Source organism: Oncorhynchus nerka, linkage group LG5, assembly GCF_034236695.1.
Source record: "Oncorhynchus nerka isolate Pitt River linkage group LG5, Oner_Uvic_2.0, whole genome shotgun sequence".
Taxonomy (NCBI): Eukaryota; Metazoa; Chordata; class Actinopteri; order Salmoniformes; family Salmonidae; genus Oncorhynchus; species Oncorhynchus nerka.
This window is the reverse complement of record NC_088400.1, coordinates 59362947-59382206: the sequence shown is the minus strand read 5'-3', so window position 1 is coordinate 59382206 and position 19260 is coordinate 59362947. Positions and strand designations below refer to the sequence as shown.

Genomic DNA, 19260 nt, shown 5'->3' with positions numbered 1-19260 from the left:
CACTTCCAGTCAGAGTTAGTCTGGAGTTGCCTGGGTGACTCCCGTTTTGATATTCGGTCAGTCTCACTGTTGCATGTGACTCAGATCACACAATTGATATCTGTCAGCTGCTGCAAAGAGGGGGAAGAGATGAAAGAGAGATTAAGTGTACGCAGGGTGTTTCCAAGATGTAGGCATTAGCTCTGGGAGCTAACAAGAGTCTTCAGTCCTCATGCAAGGTTACCAACCACATATCTCAATTCTCTTTCCTTGATTCCACAAGTCCTCTCTCCACACCTCCTTCTCAAATCACGTTGGAGGTTCCTCCCCTTCTGGCCTTCTCCGATGCAATTTGCGAAGGAAATGAGGAGATACAAGAGACGAGGAGACACGAAGGATCAAGGAAATGCAATTGAGATTTACCCATATGCTTGTGTGTTAGGCAAGCTTGCATGAGACCTGAAGACTCGTGTTAGCTGCCAGGGCTGATGCCTACGTCTTAAATTGTTCCGGGTTCAATACATGCCACATGGTTTGATTAGTCACATTAAGCAGTAAACAAGTGCTCAACAGATCCAATACTGATCAGCTGATGTGCCACAATTTACTGAAATAAGTCCAACAGCCAACCTACTGTATTGCACCCTTTCAGCCTGAACATGACCTGAAAATATCACATTATGTCCTAGGGCCAGTGGGCCTGTGTAATCATGCCTATCTATCCCTGTTGATGGAACAATTTGATCCAACTTCCTCTTTCTCCACCTTGTCCATTAAAGGTATTCTCCAAAATGCGTAATTTATTTCAAATGTTGCACTTCTGGTGATATTGTGGTGTTTATCCTTTTTGTCTTTAATGTTTGTGAATGCAATTTGTGTATGCTTTTGGCAATCATATTACCTTTGTGTTTTTCTACCTCAGGGTACATAGGTTGTGCTTTCCCAAATGAAAGCAGAGCTAACTTGGTCACATGCTGTGACGCTCATGGAAAACTTTTGTTTTCTTTTTTTCTCACAGGTCACCTGCCCGAAGCTTTTCTGGACACAAAGATTGTTTTTCCCATAAATTCCCTTTATCTCTTGTTCTCTGTTTGCAGATAACATATTTGTTCTGCCAACAATTCATCTCACTGAAGATTACATCCCAACAGATTCGCAGCCACTGCAATGACCCAGACTGCACATGCAGTCGAGCTGATAGACCAGCCACACACTCACAGGATACATGTAAATGTTTTGGCATCATAGTATTACAAAAAACTATTTTCTCACAGCAGGTTTTAAAAGAAATTGTGCATTTCTGTACAATAAAGACAACAAAATCCCCTTAGAGTGCTATATTTGATCCACTCTATTATCTATTAGTAATGTCTATATGACGCTGCCTATATAAAACAAGAGATATGTGCAAAAGTAATACTGCATCAATGAGTGGCACCGCAAAATGTATTGAATTACAACATCTAGACCTGCTTAAACCAACTGTAGCTATTTACAATGTTCAAGTGTAACTACAAACAATCATGATATGTCATTAAGAAGGAGAAAGATAACCTTTAGAGATGTTATTTGCTATTGGGCAGGAAACACAACTCACTATGCCAAACCTTCACGTTCACTTCCCTCGTCATTGGTAGCCTTCGAGCTCATTTGAACTTTGACACAAGCAACATCAAAAATATACAGCATGCTACAGCCTAGTGTTTTGTTGATATGCATCATAATATAGTTAAATGCTTGTTATTTGGAATACAGTCAGAAGGCAGTAGTCATGTTTGAAATGCTCTGTTGTAAATTTAGGGATTTAAGAATAGATCACAGAACAATCTGCTGTGGCTCATTTACCATCTTTCAGACAAACTTTTTTGTTTGCTGTGGAGATGTTCCTCTGTTTTATTCCAAATGGTCCTCAACTGATGCTTCAGAAAAACAAATCAACCATATCAGTGACAAGGCAGCAGTAGGCCTGGGGTATATTCACGAGGGACCAAACTGAAGCAATGTGGCCGAAACGAGAAGGGACCTTTCTGACCCTTGTTGCCTAATAACAAATACGTGATTTTGTTTTTCTGTTACAAAACGTTTGTTATGATGCAAAAACATTTTGATACGTGTCCGCAAATGAATAAACACATGGTCCGTTCATTTCGATCATGATAGGCAGAATCCTATCTTGAGATGTACACTGAATGTACAAAATATTAAGGATACCACCCGCTTTTTGCCCTCAATTCGTCAGGGCATTGACTCTACAAGGTGTTAAAAGCGTTCCACAGGGATACTGGCCCATGTTGACTCCAATGCTTCCTTTTTATGTCAAGTTGGCTGGATGTCCTTTGGGTGGTGGACCATTCTTGATACACACAGGAAACTGTTGAGTGGGACCTACTACCATACCCCGTTCAAAGGCACTTCAAAGTTTTGTATTGCTTAAATATTTTGTCTTGCCCATTCACCCTCTGAATGGTGCACATAGACAATCCATGTCTCAATTCTATTAAAGCTTAAAAATCCTTCTTTAACCGGTCTCCTCCCCTTCATCTACACTGATTGAAGTGGATTTAACAAGTGTCATCACTAGGGGATCATAGCTTCCACCTATATTCACCCCATCAGTCTGTCATTGAAAGAGCAGGTGTCCTTAATGTTTTATACACTCAGTGTATGTCTGCAATGCAACACATCTCCCATTGATATTGACATTGGGATTAACAATGCAATTAGGGGGATGTCTGAGTCACATAATCACATCTTAAGTTAGTATCCGCGAAGTGTCTCAGAGTAGAAAATTGGTTGTAAGTGCTGAAAATAGAGACATTTTACTCCTACTCTCATGGGTAAAAATAAAAGCTATGCATGAAGCCTCTTTAGTCATAAGACTCCCACCTAGTCGACAGATATTTAGGAGACCTCATGAGCTGGCCTAAGCAGTTAAGAGTTAGCAGCAAGTGTCTTGATAATAGAAAAAGGCAGTGAGTCAGTGGTTCCAGCGCTACATGAAATTGCTTTGGAGTTGTTGAAAGAATGTTTGGATATTTCTATGTGATCAACCCCTAAATAATCTAGACCTACATGCAACAGCGTCTCCTGCACTTGACAATGATTTCACTTGAGGCCTATTCCACACGATACGCCTAAATACCTAGAACCACAAGGCTAATACATGAACGGGTTGATTTCTTTCCATTAATGAATTACCTACGTTCTGTTATTTCAAGTTATATCAATTGAGCGCAATATCACGTTGTTAAAAAATATGCCTAAATTGGGTATGCCAATTGAAGGCATCTATGGCTTATGTTAACTTTGATTCTGTTTGATTAATAGGACAGACCTTTAAAACGTTGTGTGCAACATTATCGGAAAGATACTTGACGCCTAAGTGTTCCAAAGCGATTTAGCGTTATTAAATGGCGCAATGTTAATATTGTCAAGATTTCGCTTTTAACAACCATCAGAATTGGTACAGAAAAATGTTATGCATGCCAACATATCAGGCAAGAATAAAGAGTAGGCAAAGTGATCAACCGACGTTATTGACCCCTTTTTATAAAAAAATAAAAATAAAATAAACATTATGGACTAAATGTTCAAATCATGTTGCTGCAGGATTATTTTGCTGTGACAATATAGAGCGAATTAAGATCCTATCATTGTGGTAACTTTGTGGTACCTCAAACTGTCATGAGAGAGAGATGAGAGTTTACTTTACTGTCTGAGCAGTGTCTTAACATCCTCCTAAAACCTACTCTGAGCTGGGCGTTTTTGGGGTCCTAAAACAGTTTTTTTTTTTAAAGGATTCCTTAGGACCTTTTTTTGAAACCCTTTGTGGATGTGGCCCCTGGATTTATAGGACCTGTATGTCACAACATTGTTAGTGTCTGCCTCTGATGATTGAAACTGAAAATGTCCGAATTTCAACTGAGTCTGGACATGTCTTTATGCATTCCTGTATGCAGAGAATCTGTTATTGCACTGTCAATGCACAGTAATACTCATAACCTATACATTTTGTTGTAATATTTGCTAGTGTTGGATGCGTGATTTCTATGAGATTATTATTAACATTTTTATAAAAGATTACAGTAATATAATACCATTATGATTTTCCCAAATGTTTACATTGTGATGACATTCCATTCAATTACTACAATAAATCAAATGTTCCCACACTTCTGGCATCAGAGAGAAGTAAAGGAATGTTTCTTTATCTTTTCCTTCCTTACTGTATTTAATTTTAATTTTACCTTTATTTAACCAGGCAAGTCAGTTAAGAACAAATTCTTATTTTCAATGACGGCCTGGGAACAGTGCCCTGTTCAGGGGCAGAACGAGAGATTTGTACCTTGTCAGCTCGGGGATTCGAACTTGCAACCTTTCGGTTACTAGTCCAACGCTCTAACCACTAGGATACCCTCCCTCCCGTATCACTATCAATTAGATAGAAAACAATCCTCTGTCAATGTAGGTAATGCATTACTGGATTGTGAAACTCTGCCAGGACAGGTTATTCTACTAGTTACTGAGAATGCGACATGTTGGGACCTGCTTCCTGTGTTTTTGTTTCTCATCATGGGAAATTATGTGCTCACCTCACTAACTTCCCTCTTCTCACTAGCCCTCATTGTCATCATTTTATGTTTGATGAAGGCTGGGCCTTGAAACCAGCTCCGTAGATACAAAACAGAGAAAATAAATAACGGAACTGTCAGAAGAAGCTGTCTATCTAAAGCTTTGAATTGACATGTATTTTTTATTTCACTAGGCAAGTCAGTTAAGAACAAATTCTTATTTTCAATGACAGCCTAGGAACAGTGGGTAGGGGGCAGAACGACAGATTTGTACCTTGTCAGCTTGGGGGTTTGAACTTGCAACCTTCCGGTTACTAGTCCAACGCTCTAACCACTAGGCTATAATACTTACTGTATATAGGCATCAGTTGACACCCTTTTTCATCACAAGTAAAGACAGGCGATTACCTTGACTGTCCCCTAAATATACATATATTAGTGCACGTTCAGTACACACTGTAATTTATAGTCTGTGATCTCTACTATCAAAATGTGATCTACAATATCACTGTGTTAGGGCATAAGTTTAGCATGTATACGTGAATATGACCTTTGAACTCATTTGGGGGTTCGGGGTTGATGTTATACCAGTTTACAGACACCTGTGTTACCTACTCAGATTAAAATCCCAGTATTGTATTGTTACCCAGTTTTTTTTATTTCTACAGGGTAAAGTGGGGTTCTCATGGAAAATGGCCAGTAGTGATATGCCTACGAGGAAGACAAAAAGGATCAGTGGGGGGTAGCATGGTTGAGTCAGACTGTGACAGTGTGTGGGGAGAGTCGACAAAAACAATGAGACATCGTGCCTTCAGGTCAAAACAAACAAACTCTCAACAAATGTAGAACTTCCAGTGAGATTCGGTTTGCTCAAAGGTGCTATATTTGCATCACCATAAGAAAACACTGGAGCTAGACAGCTGGGCTCTAAACTTTCTGTGATACCTGCATATTGATATTTTGTCAGATATTTCACTGAAAGGCTGAAATTCAATCGATAGTGGATAATGTCTCAAACCACAGAAAACATAAAAGTGTGATAATGCACACAAATGTAAACAGTCCACATCTGTGATTCAAACAACAAGCCCAGTGGCTTACCATGCAACTTTTATTGAATTCTAGCTATATCTTCAAATATTGAACCAGTCTCATTCAAATACTTCCAAGACTTTCGAAAGCTGTTCATGAGTAGTTAGCGAGGATTCGTATAACTGTTATTTACTTAACTTGGGGACAAATTCTGATTCAAATTAGATGTTACGAAGCAGTAAACCAAATGAACAAATATTGGACCAAATAATCTAACTGCAGATGGATTATTCTAGGTGTTTTCTAAATATATCTTACCCCATGAGAGTATAATATTGTAAGTGAAGCCCAATGCATCTTCAGATCGGACAATCATTCTTTGAACATCTTCAGATCAGAGAGTCATTCTTTGAACAGTTTCCAAATGTGCCTGGCACAATCAGACCGAGATATGGTAATGGTATAACTGTGAGATTCAATTGGAGTCAGATCCCATCCAAGCTCATGCACTACTGACCAGAAAATCCAACCATTGATCTTTCACATAGGATGAAGTATGCACAGGGTTCAATCTGTTTGTATAGGCCATTGTATCATAGACTGTGTACGGACAGTCGTTATAAGGATGATTCCTTAGCTGCCTTAGCTTCAGACCTTCACCCATAACTTCCATTGCATGAGGCCTCAGTGAGTGACAGGTAGAATTGTAATGGAAAGAATGCACTAACAGGTAGTGTTGACAGATACATATATATTATTGGTTATGTACATTCTATGTGCTTTCAGGATGAGAAGACATTGTCAATGGGGCGTGTCCTAAACATGTTTACATTGCATTATTCATTATTCACGACAACTGTCAAACATGTCAACTGTTAATATCTAGAGGGTGAAAACATATTCATTGTCTCCTTTTATTTTGAGCATGAATAAAATATGATGTGTTGAACACCTAGCCTAGCGCTAGCTTCCCTGATAGGAACTGTAAAAGGCCAGCCAAGGTGGGGTTTATTTTACTGTAAAACAAAGAGTTTATGAGACCAGGAAACATATGCAAACACCTTTACAAGGTAATCCCTAAGCAGTAAACCTTCCTTGTAGTTCACTTGAAATATTAGGATTCATGCTCACCACACATACCCATAAAGCACACGCCTACACACACACACACGCACACACACACACAAACACACACACACACACACACACCATTGAAATACTTCAGAATCTGCCATTTCTGACAGTTGCATGACCAAAAGTGATATTCACTCTGATCAAGGTTCTCAGGAAAGATGTCTTATTTCCCCAAAACAGTAATAGTCAAACAAAAAAAAACATAAATGAAACATATCAATAAATTACATTACAAATCCAGATGAATCTCTAATGAATCTATATATACATTCGAAATAATTATATTATATCAACACTTGTACGGCTACTGTGGGCAACCTGACTTTCAGAACCAGATACTGATCTGCCAAACGCGCTCCACATTGCCACTCAATGCCATACAAGTCCGTGAGGCTCGGGGGGAGGAGCCCAGAACAACTACAATACTTCGGAGCTTTCCGTGGCTCAAAAGCATGTAAATTATAAGGAACTATGCGAAGGGTCAGTATACCAAATAGACTCTGCAGTTACACTCACACTTTAGGGGCTGGTAACTAAGCGCACAAGAAGTTAACAGAGAGGACTGACCAGGGAGACTAATAAGGATCTACATTAATTAATTACAGATAAAGTGGAAAGGCTAACACATCCCAAAATTGCCTCGGACTAGGATCGTGTCGGGTGGAACACTTTGCAATATCATGGAAATATCGGATTTGTAAATGCCGACAGTCTTCTACAAAAACAAGAGGAGACAAAAGTAAACGTTAGTTACACCGGTATGCCTAGGCTATTCTCTAAAGAAGATGCTGTGACGTTTAATTAAACAGTTTGAGGGGACTTTTGATGCCTCGCATCCCTACGTCTCCACATGGATCAACCTCTCTATCCCAAGCATCCTTTGGATTAGCCACAGTCTTTCTCACTCTGCACAAAGGGTAAGTAGCCTATCATATCATCCGGACAAGAAGTCTCACAACTGTTATAAATTCGTTACTTTCTCAAATTAGTTTGTTGACAACCTTTCTTTAAACTGGTAGGACATACAGTCACTTGAACTTCCTGCGTCTATCTTGTGTGGTATCCAGGTGTCCGTTCGATATGTCGAGGCTTGTTCGGACTAGCTGGAGCTGAGGCTGGGAGCTCGCTTTCCTCCATATAACCAACAAACATATCGATTTTATTATATTGGTATCATAACGTCCGGTGTGTTCTGGCCAATGCTTTGTGTTTTTAGAGATTGCAGTTGGCAAGACAACTTACAAAATTGTTATCCTCCATTTGCAAATTGAATTGTCTGATTCAATACGTCTTTAGTTTGTGAGGGCAGTTGAATTGCTCGAAATAAATCTGCTAAAGTAACGTTACACCTGGGTCGACAGACATGTTCAGGTATTTTACGCGCACCTGGCGCACCGCCATGCATTACATTCAGCCGCACGTACTGCGCATCTCCAGCAACGCATTGATTTAGCCTACTACAATGAATCGTCCTTGGAACATGTCAAATGATTCAGCATATGCTCACCTAAAATGTTTCCTAGCGATTTCCATTGGTAATAATAGCACAAACTAGTCTTACCATTTTACTTGACTCAATATGTATTTATGCAGACGTTCTCATTTCAACATGTTTTGTGTGTAAATCAGTCAAGTTAGGCTACCACATAAATGGGAGGAATTTATAACATCAATCTAACATGGAAGGTACCTCCATGCAACCAGAATGCAATTACTCAGCTGTGCACTGTAACTGCAGCTGAAATATTGTTTGGTAAATGTATAAAATACGCAGGCCTAGGTTTTAAATTAGCTACATTGTAGACATATGTGTAGAAGAAGATAGTACATTGGGGAAAAAAAATAGAACAGAATGGAATATTACTATGGATTCCATTTAAGTGCACGGTCTTTGAGCTAAAGGATGACTGAGTTGAGTTGGTCATCACATTAAATGCACTCACTGTGCCTTTAAATCTAGCTTAAAACATGAAGAACGTGGTTACAATATATGGTTATTGTGCTACATTGTATTCCTGCTCTGGTAGGATCATGTAAATTCCCATTTGGACTAATCACCCCTGAACACCCACTAACTGTATTCCTGGTTAGGCAAGTAGGCAAGTCATTGAGTATTAAATAATGGAGGTGCAAATCAAGGCACATCCACAACATTGTTTAGTTGTCATATTTCAGAACAGGGGTATTTTTAATGCTTAAATGATGGTTCCCAGACAGTATAGTTTGTGCCCCCCCCCCCCCCCCCAAGAACAGGAAACAAACACACACACACACATGCAAAACTTATGAAATAGATGAACAGAGAGTGAGTGACCTTTCGTCTGTCTTGAGTGGGCGAATGTAATTGTCATCCTTGGACTGTGGGACTGAGGACCATGGTGACGTCTCTATAGATGTATGTGGGAGTAGTGGTTTCCCTGTAGGACAAGCACACCACTTCCAATACACTGGAATAGCGAACTGTCCTTCCATTAATTGGCCTGGGAATATTGTGCAGAGGTCCTCTACCGGGTTCATATTTGTGCACACAATACGGTGTGCAGAAGCTCCTAATTTGCTCTCATGGCTCTCAAGTTGAGTTGCTCTCTGCCTTGTCTCCCTTAGAGTCCTTCAGCCATGAGCGTAGCATCCGGTGTGCTGCAGTAACAACCTCTAGTCTAGCCTCCAATCTGCTGGCTAAGCTACTTCTGTGTAGAGACACTGTGGGCCTTATCTTTCTACACTATGTCTCCATAATAGAACTAAATATGCAATTTGAGGTCATGTTGTCTTATGGTGAACATACACGGAGTACACCAAACATTAGGAACACCCTCCTAATATAAAGTTGCACCCCCTTTTGCCCTTAAAACCACCTACATTCGTCGGGGCATGGACTCTACAAGGTGTCGAAAGCATTCCACGGGGATGCTGGCCCGTGTTGACGCCAACGCTTGGCACCTACTACCATACCTGTTCAAAGGCACTTAAATATTTTGTCTTGCCCATTCGCCCTCTGAATGGCACACATACGCAATCCAAGTATTAAAAGTCCTTAAACCTGTCTCCTCCCCTTAATCTCCACTGATTTTGAAGTGGATTTAACAAGTGACATCAATAAGAGATCACCGACGGACCAGGTGAATCCAGGTGAAAGCTATGTTATGGAAAGAGCAGGTGTCCTTAATGCGTTGTCCACTCAGTGTCTATGCCAATACACAAATGCCAATACCATACACCATGCAGAAATACACGACAGCTCTTATACACATATACTAACAGCACTTATCTATCCAGAGGGGCCATTTGAATCATGGTGTTGATTTGAAACTGGCAAGTTGGTGTACGTGACTTGAAAATGTCATTTTGTTTTGGGTTGGGTGTAAAAGCGTTCTAATCTTGGCTTGTGTAATGGATCTACACAGATTAAAAGGAGACCAACAACTAGGCTACGTTAGGATATTTCAACATCACGTCATTTTGGATGATGCTTCTGTAGAAAACAAGATGTGGTTTTATGAGACTTTTACTGTCACCACTCTGTGTGGTGAGGAAAAATAGTCACTTGCCAAAGTTATTTATCATGAGTCATTTAAAGTTGACTAGTTTTACAAGATCTCCCAGGTTCGGGCATGTCTGTGGTTTTGGTCATGCAGCTCAGTGATATTATGGAAGATCTTCTTCCTTTTACCTTTAATGAATTGAGTAAAGACAACTCTTAAACAAGTGACGAGCCTTCTATAACCCAATGACAGCTTCTGTCAGTGTTTGTGATATTCCTCAAATGGCCTCCTCCAAAGTCTCCTTTAAAACAGAATAATAATACATTTCTGGTCTAACTAGGGAGTACGGGAGGGCTCTTCCTTTAGACCAGATTCTGCAGTGTTTTACATTACTGCAGAGCCAAGTGCCTTTATTGTGACGGTGATTCGCACATCTGCAGATATCTTTCTTGCAAAACATATTTCAAGTCACTTGGTACATCTGACTGATAATCCTTGTGAAAAACAATTGCACCAAATTAAGTTAAACAGACCATTTGAAATGCACGCCTGCTAAATCGTCTTTACCAGGGGAGCTGGGTGCCCCCCTGTCGCGCTGCTATTATTAGCTTATCTCACATATGCTCGCTATCAACGAGGAGGGGCCCACCAGCTGAACGCAATGTGAAGATATGTGCTGCATTGTTTATTGTGGCAAGCCGTGTGCACGGTGGTGTTTAGTCGATCAGGCACCAATTATAGCTATCTCGTCGGGGGATCGTGTGTCTGTGTGTGTGTGTGTGTGTGTGTGTGTGCTGTAAGATTGACCGCCTGAGTGGAGCTGGGTTCGCTGCTGACGTGATGTAACATCATGGACGCCTGCTATCGCTCATCCGCTGTGTGTCCTCCGTTATCAATGCTGTGGTGGGGCATCAGTGTTTGGTTGTATAATGGATGACATTGCTGTAGAAGACCACCTGCTCTGGAAGAAATGCCAAAATGTGGAATATATTGGGTATATTTCTGTGAAAGTCAAAGCCTCTGTTGACATTGATGAAGACACATCTTGGCCATTCCATTATTTAAAACTATGTAAAATACTGAAGCCTTTCATATCCACCCATAATTATACAGTGAGTGGACAAAACAGTAGGGACACCTTCCTAATATTGAATTGCACACCCTTTTGCCCTCAGAACAGCCTCAATTCATTGGGGCATGGACTCTCCAAGGTATTGAAAGCGTTCCACAGGGATGCTGGCCCATGTTGACTCCAATGCTTCCCACAGTTGTGTCATGTTGGCTGGATACCCTTTGGGAGGTGGACCATTCTTGATACACACGGGAAACTGTTGAGCGTGAAATACCAAGCAGCGCTGCAGTTCTTGACACTCAAACCGGTGCGCCTGGCACATACTACCATACTCGGTTCAAAGGCACTCCACAATCCATGTCTCAATTGTCTCAAGGCTTAAAAATCGTTCTTTAACCCGTCTCCTCCCCTTCATCTACACTGATTGGAGTGGATTTAACAGGTGACATCAATAAGGGATCATAGCTTTAACCTGGATTCACCTGGACAGTCGTTCATGGAAAGAGCATGTTTTGTACACTTAGTGAATACAATAGTAGTCTTGTTAGTGAAGTAACAGTAACAGTAGAAGTAGCAGTAGCGTTTGTATCCTGCGTCTGCAATGCTTAGAGGCAGAAAAGAGGAGCTATGTGAGATAATGATTGACACTTTAGCATATATGTCATTCCCCTTTTATGGAGGATGAGTCAACAAGGCTATATCAGAGCAATGTAACCTTCTCTGCTCAGGCAGAGGAGAAGTATTAGGAGCATCGGTCACCGCAAATCAATTGAAATGGACAAAAAATGATCTCAAACGGCATTATCTGAAAGCTATGACTTACTAACAGGGTTGATATACTACATTGTGAACATTCCGCACCACTGTGACATTTACATTTGAGTCATTTAGCAGACACTCTTATCTACAGCGACGTGCCTTGTTCAAGGACACGTCGGCAGATGTTTCACCTAGTCAGCTGCAGGGATTCGAACCAGTAAGGTTACTAGCCCAACGTCCTTAACCACTAAGCTTACCTGCCGCGGTTATGTTAATACACCATCAGTGATGCAGGATAAGGGTGCGATGGAGCCATCAAGCAGGATCCTCCATTTTGGCGCGAGCACTCTGCCAAACAGATTGCACTTGAGAGCAATATGAAGCACATCGAGCAAACAGTGTGAATGATCTATTTGTCTGGCGATATATGGACCAGGTTCATTGTGTATATTACAAGGGCCGCAGGGGACGTTTTATTTCTGAGGTTTCTCGCTCTTTTTCTTTCGTTCAGAATGCACCGTTTTCCCAGTAATTGTTTTATGACCGCTTACTAGCACAGTAACTGCTTGGTGATGAGTTGGCCTTTGCTTACGTGCATGAGAAGGCATTATAAGGCTTCACTGGCCTCCAATGGCTCTGTGTAGTCGCTTCGCCACAAGCTACACACATTTGATTCTGAAAATAGATGCGGGGCTGTTTTTTCCACTATCATCACCCTGTTGTCATCCATTGTATAATACACCCAGTCACCTTTCAATAGTATATATTTACATTTTTTATTGTGTTTTTATTTTGAACTCTACCCCCCCACCCACCCACATAAAGCATTTAGTGATAAAGCATTCAGTCTTCGATCAGTGTACTTATTTTCTTCCACCAATGCAGTGCAGAGCTGTCATCCAACAGTGAGGCCTGTCATACCGCACAATACACCCGACCTACAGTATCAAGCTAGTTCGGTATCTAGGGAGAATCAATGAAAGAGCACCGCTTCGTGTGATGATCACACATTGCTGTGTGAGAGATTTGTAAGAAGAAAATTGCATGGGTGAGAAAATACATGTTTGCTCATTTGAGGGTGAAAAAAGTATTTTATTGACGCTTCCTGTTCTTTAGTTAAAAACATGGGTCAAATCCATTCTAGGCCATGCCCAAGTGTATTATTTAAACAGATGAAGTTTTCTACAGTACCTTGTATATGAGGTATTGTGGCCATGTAAACAACATTCCAATCTTCTCTAGGCCATGCATGTTTAAAGAATATGAATTCCTCACATTGCTTCCAAGTTAACTGTATGCTCCCTTCATACATTTGATACATTAATAAAGGCAATTGTATTTTATTGCATTCAATGCATGATTCATTTTGAAGTTCATTGTGTATTCAGTTTCAAGTTCATTTCTATACTGTGAGAATTGCATTGACCTTATAATCCAGGATTAAAAGTGGATGCACAGTTCAGAAGGAATGGGTGAATGTATTTCTATAATTGGTGTCTGAAGGGACTGATAATCTAATCAAAGTAAAGATACTTATAGAAAAAATATATAAACAAATACTTGTGATTATTGATTTAACCTATGATTTTGTTGTTTTCCAATTCCATTACATTTTGGTAACATCTCCCCTCCCTCCCTCCCTCCCCCTCCCTCCCTCCCTCCCTCCCTCCCTCCCTCTTTCTGTGTTGCAGATACAACGGACAGAAAATGCTACCCTGCATCATTTTCCTTTGCTCATTTTTCACTGCTGCGTGTTTCCAAGACATCCAGCCCTCCAAGGCATTTCTGGCTGAATCCTGTGACTCATTGTGTTCTTGTGAAGAAAAAGATGGCATCCTGTATCTTAACTGTGAGGAGAGAAATATCAGCAAGATCTCCCAAATCAAAGTGCCATCAGCTCTACCTTTCCACCTCAATCTGTACAAAAATGACTTGGTGGAGTTGCAGGCAGAAGACTTGGAAGATTTAAAGAATGCCGTTTCACTTCATCTCGGGGCTAATAGCATACAAGAGCTTGAACCTGGCGTCTTTAGTGCACTGGGCTCCTTGAAGAAGCTCCACATCAACAGTAATTTCCTGGTCATGTTGAAGGAAGACACTTTTCACGGCTTGGTAAATTTGGAGTTTCTCCAGGCGGACACAAACTTCATCCGCGTGGTCGAGCCGGGGGCATTCAGCAAACTCATCCGCCTCAAAGTTCTGATCCTCAACGACAACGCCATCGAGTTTCTTCCCAGCAATATTTTCCGGTTTGTTCCGCTCACCCACTTGGACCTGCGGGGGAACCAGTTACAGACCCTGCCTTACGTTGGCTTCCTGGAGCACATTGGGCGGATCATGGAGCTTCTTCTGGAGGACAACGACTGGATGTGCGATTGTGAGATCCTTCACCTGAAGATCTGGATGGAGAACATGCGGGCCCAGTCGGCCATTGGGGAGGTGGTCTGCAGCAGCCCTCATCACCTCAGGGGCACCATCCTGGCCAAAATCAAACGGGATGTTCTCTGCCCTTCTCACGCCGATATCAACTTAGAGGAGCCTTCCAAGTCACTGGACATGGTGGTCACTCCGTCTTCCAAAGTGGCAGAGATTCCGAAGTTGGAGGCCGCCAAGGATGACGCAAAGGTTCCGACACCTGCTTATGTTCCAGCGAGTCCTTGTGTGGAGCACTGTTCTTGTCACAATCACCCGGTGGCTGGGTTTTTAATGCATTGTCAGGACAGAGGAATTCAACGGATTTCAGATATTGGAATACTTGAGCAAACCCCCACCAAGCTGGTGCTTACAGGAAATATGATTCAGAGACTGTTGAAATATGACTTTGTCACATATGACGGTTTGGAGATATTGAATTTAGCCAACAATCGAATCGATTACATTGACAATGAAACTTTTCTCAGCTTAAGCAATTTGAAAAAACTTTATCTCAACGGCAACAGAATTGAAACCCTTTCCGCGACCATGTTCATTGGACTCCACAACCTTGAATACCTATATTTGGAATATAACATTATCAAAGAAATTGTCCCAGGAGCTTTTAATCCTTTGTCTAATCTCAAACTCTTGTCTTTGAATAACAATCTGCTGACTAGTCTCCCATTGCAGATATTTCGCAATGTGCCCCTCACCAAACTGAACCTGAGAAAAAATCTGCTCATGCACCTGCCTGTTAGCAACGTGCTGGACCAGCTTGACTCTTTAGAGCAGATTTATTTAGAGGACAACCCCTGGGACTGCAGCTGTGACTTAGTCAGTCTCAAACAGTGGGTTGAGAAGCTGAGGAAGGACACGGTCATAGGTTCAATTTTGTGTCACACACCGAGAAAAGTGGCGATGGCTGAGCTGAGAGCCCTCAGAAATGAGTTGCTGTGCCCCGGCCTAGTGACCTACTCCTTGCCCACGGGCGAGGACGAGAGCGTGACAACCACAGTGGCGACTGACGGCACTAGGAGCGGTTTCATCAGCTCCATCACAGACTCAGTTCCACTCTCCGTTCTGATCCTTAGCTTGCTCGTCATCTTCCTCGTGGTCATCTTCTGTTCGGCGGGGATCGTGGTTTTCCTCGTGCACAGACGGCGAAGGAGGGTGAAGAAGAAACAGGCGGAGGAGCAGCCGCGGGAGAGCAGCAGCCCCATCCACCTGCAATACAGCATGTACGGCCAGAAAACCACCCACCACACACTGGCGCAGAGGACCGGAAGCACCATATACGATGAGCGCTCACACAGCCCCATCGTCCAGATCTGCCGCAACCCCACCTACTGCACTCAGCATAAAGAATATGAGACCGACCTCAATGAACTGGACGAACCAAAGCACATCTGTCGTAGCATCATGGAGACAGAGAATACCTCCCCTCTCACAGGCTCTAATTTGAAGTTCAGAGCTGTGACGTCAGACTGCCCAACTGAGTTCGTAACACTCGGCGATGCGAGCTCCCTCTATAAAAACATACTAGAGAGGGAGAGGGTTAGGGAGCTGCAGCAGCTCGGAATTACTGAATACCTCAGGAAAAACATGTCCCAGCTGCAACCAACGGTAGAAGTGCCGGTCCCAGGATCAGGACACCACGAGGAACTGAAATTAATGGAGACTATTATGTTGTCGAGACCGCGGAAGGTCATGGTGGAACAAACTAAAAACGAGTACTTTGAACTCAAAGCTAACCTACACACCGAGCCAGATTATTTGGAGGTTCTGGAGCATCAAACTGCATTTAACTGATATAATAATACAATTAATGGTTTTATATTCAACTCGAGAAGTGCCTTGTCCAAAACTGCCATCTTATATTTTCACAGTCTAAGACCTACAGTACATATCCCACAGCGGTCTTGGACACACAAGTCATTTGTAGCACAGAATGTACTGTATAATTATCTAGTTTTTTTGTTTATTTTGTTTTCCTATAGATAGACCACACTTTAAGTTGCTGATATAACAGATATCTTGCCCAAATGTAATTATCGGGAAGGCAAATAGGTACTGCGGGGATAAGATTTTGTTACCAGTTCAGCTTAGATCTTTGGCAGGCCTCAATGTTTTGCATCATCTCTGTCAGGCTGTTTCAATCATATGCCATAATCAGCATGCTCAATGTGCCGTAGACTTAACAAAATGCCAACATGTATTCTGGGTCGCAATGATGGAGTGCTCATTAGTCCTGTCGTTCATTAGATTTAGCCCTTGCATTATTTCAATACCACATTTTTTATTCCAACCAGTGGGAATGTGTTTAAACAAATCAATTTTCTCAAAACATAGCACTTAAAAGTCCCAGTACATATAGAAACCATATCTTGTGTCTGTAAAGAAAAAAATGCATTGCACTAATCAAATGCCATTTAAAAGATGGTGCAGGACAATCAACTTACTGTTCCAACAACCGTTTCTGTTCATCGTCGTTCCTTCCTTGCTACTGAAGGGGACACAACTACTGATGTGTAATAAGAACCTTTTTGTTTGAGGGTAATTTTTACAAATCAAAACCGACCAGTTTCTCTCAGCATGATAAATGTTCAGGATATATGCGTTCACTTTATTATTCTGATTGAGTAAGCAACCCCGTTCAACTCTGAAAATGTTTCACGTCAACTTTATTTTTTACCAATGTAGATGGAATTATTTATTCTGTAAATGTTGTATTATATGTCACACATTCTATGTTATTTTGTGCCTTCGGTGTTGTGCAGGTGAAAATGTATTAAATGTAAATAAAGAATTGCAATACTGCAAACTTTGAACAATCAAGATGCAATACAATAGACAGACACGCTCTTCAGTCCTCCAAACAGATTACGTGCAGGTATATTCCAGAGCCTGTTGCAAAAACAAACGACTTCCTGTCATTATCAGTTGAGCATAAAAGTGACCAAACATCTAATATTATAGCACATTGCATGCTCAACAGGGGCGTGGGTGAAATCATGATGCTATCCTGCACAGAGGGCACTTAAGATAGTAATGACATTACATTGTTATTCACACTCTTATGCATGTCCTCAATGCTGCTGGATGTTTTGTATTCCTCCCATGGACTTACAGTACAGCACAGCATTATATACCATCTGTGTGCTTGTTTGAATAAATAAATCTCATAAGTAGGTACATCCCGGTCATTTTACACAATGTAGAATTTCAAATGAATTGCTTATGTGCAGGAAAAAAAGTCTTTAGTCAGCCACCAATTGTGCAAGTACCCCCACTTAAAAAGATGAGAGAGGCCTGTCATTTTCATCATAGGTACACTTCAACTATGACAGACAAAATGAGGGGGAAAAATACAGAAAATCACATTGTAGGATTTTTAGGAATTTATTTGCAAATTATGGTGGAAAATAAGTATTTGGTCACCTACAAACAAGCAAGATTTCTGTCTCTCACAGACCTGTAACTTCGTCTTTAAGAGGCTCCTCTGTCCTCCACTCGTTACCTGTATTAATGGCACCTGTTTGAACTTGTTATCAGTATAAAAGTGTCAGTATAAAGTCCACAACCTCAAACAGTCCCACTCCAAACTCCACTATGGCCAAGACCAAAGAGCTATCAAAGGACACCAGAAACAAAATTGTAGACCTGCACCAGGCTGGGAAGACTGAATCTGCAGCTTGGTTTGAAGAAATCAACTGTGGGAGCAATTATTAGGAAATAGAAGACATACACGACCACTGATAATCTCCCTCGATCTGGGGCTCCACGCAAGATCTCACCCCGTGGGGTCAAAATTATCACAAGAACGGTGAGCAAAAATCCCAGAACCACGCGGGGGGACCTAGTGAATGACCTGCAGAGAGCTGGGACCAAAGTAACAAAGCCTACCATCAGTAACACACTACGCCGCCAGGGACTCAAATCCTGCAGTGCCAGACGTGTCCCCCTGCTGAAGCCAGTACATGTCCAGGCCCGTCTGAAGTTTGCTAGAGAGCATTTGGATGATCCAGAAGAAGATTGGGAGAATGTCATGTGGTCAGATGAAACCAAAATATAACTTTTTGGTAAAAACTCAACTCGTCGTGTTTGGAGGAAAAAGAATGCTGAGTTGCATCCAAAGAACACCATACCTACTGTGAAGCATGGGGGTGGAAACATCATGCTTTGGGGCTGTTTTTCTGCAAAGGGACCAGGACGACTGATCCGTGTAAAGGAAAGAATGAATGGGGCCATGAGATTTTGAGTGAAAACCTCCTTCCATCAGCAAGGGCATTGAAGATGAAACGTGGCTGGGTCTTTCAGCATGACAATTTTCCCAAACACACCGCCCGGGCAACGAAGGAGTGGCTTCGTAAGAAGCATTTCAAGGTCCTGGGGTGGCCTAGCCAGTCTCCAGATCTCAACCCCATAGACAATCTTTGGAGGGAGTTGAATGTCCGTGTTGCCCAGCAACAGCCCCAAAACATCACTGCTCTAGAGGAGATCTGCATGGAGGAATGGGCCAAAATACCAGCAACAGTGTGTGAAAACCTTGTGAAGACTTACAGAAAACGTTTGACCTCTGTCATTGCCAACAAAGGGTATATAACAAAGTATTGAGATAAACTTTTGTTATTGACCAAATACTTATTTTCCACCATAATTTGCAAATAAATTCATTAAAAATCCTACAATGTGATTCTCATTTTGTCTGTCATAGTTGAAGTGAACCCATGATGAAAACTTGAGAACTTGCACAATTGGTGGCTGACTAAATACTTTTTTGCCCCACTGTATATCCACACAGATACACACACCGAAA

The 19260-nt window shown here is 41.5% G+C and overlaps 1 protein-coding gene across 1 annotated transcript; it reads left to right on the top strand.

Annotated features, from left to right (window-relative positions):
- The first annotated feature begins 7165 nt into the window (after window positions 1–7165).
- LOC115129738 (SLIT and NTRK-like protein 6) lies at window positions 7166–18268 on the top strand. The gene is made up of 2 exons (XM_029660408.2): window positions 7166–7633; window positions 13721–18268. Exons 1-2 carry the CDS (start codon window positions 7542–7544, stop codon window positions 16251–16253), a joined length of 2625 nt encoding a protein of 874 aa, XP_029516268.1. The 5' UTR covers window positions 7166–7541; the 3' UTR covers window positions 16254–18268.
- The last annotated feature ends 992 nt before the right edge of the window (window positions 18269–19260 follow it).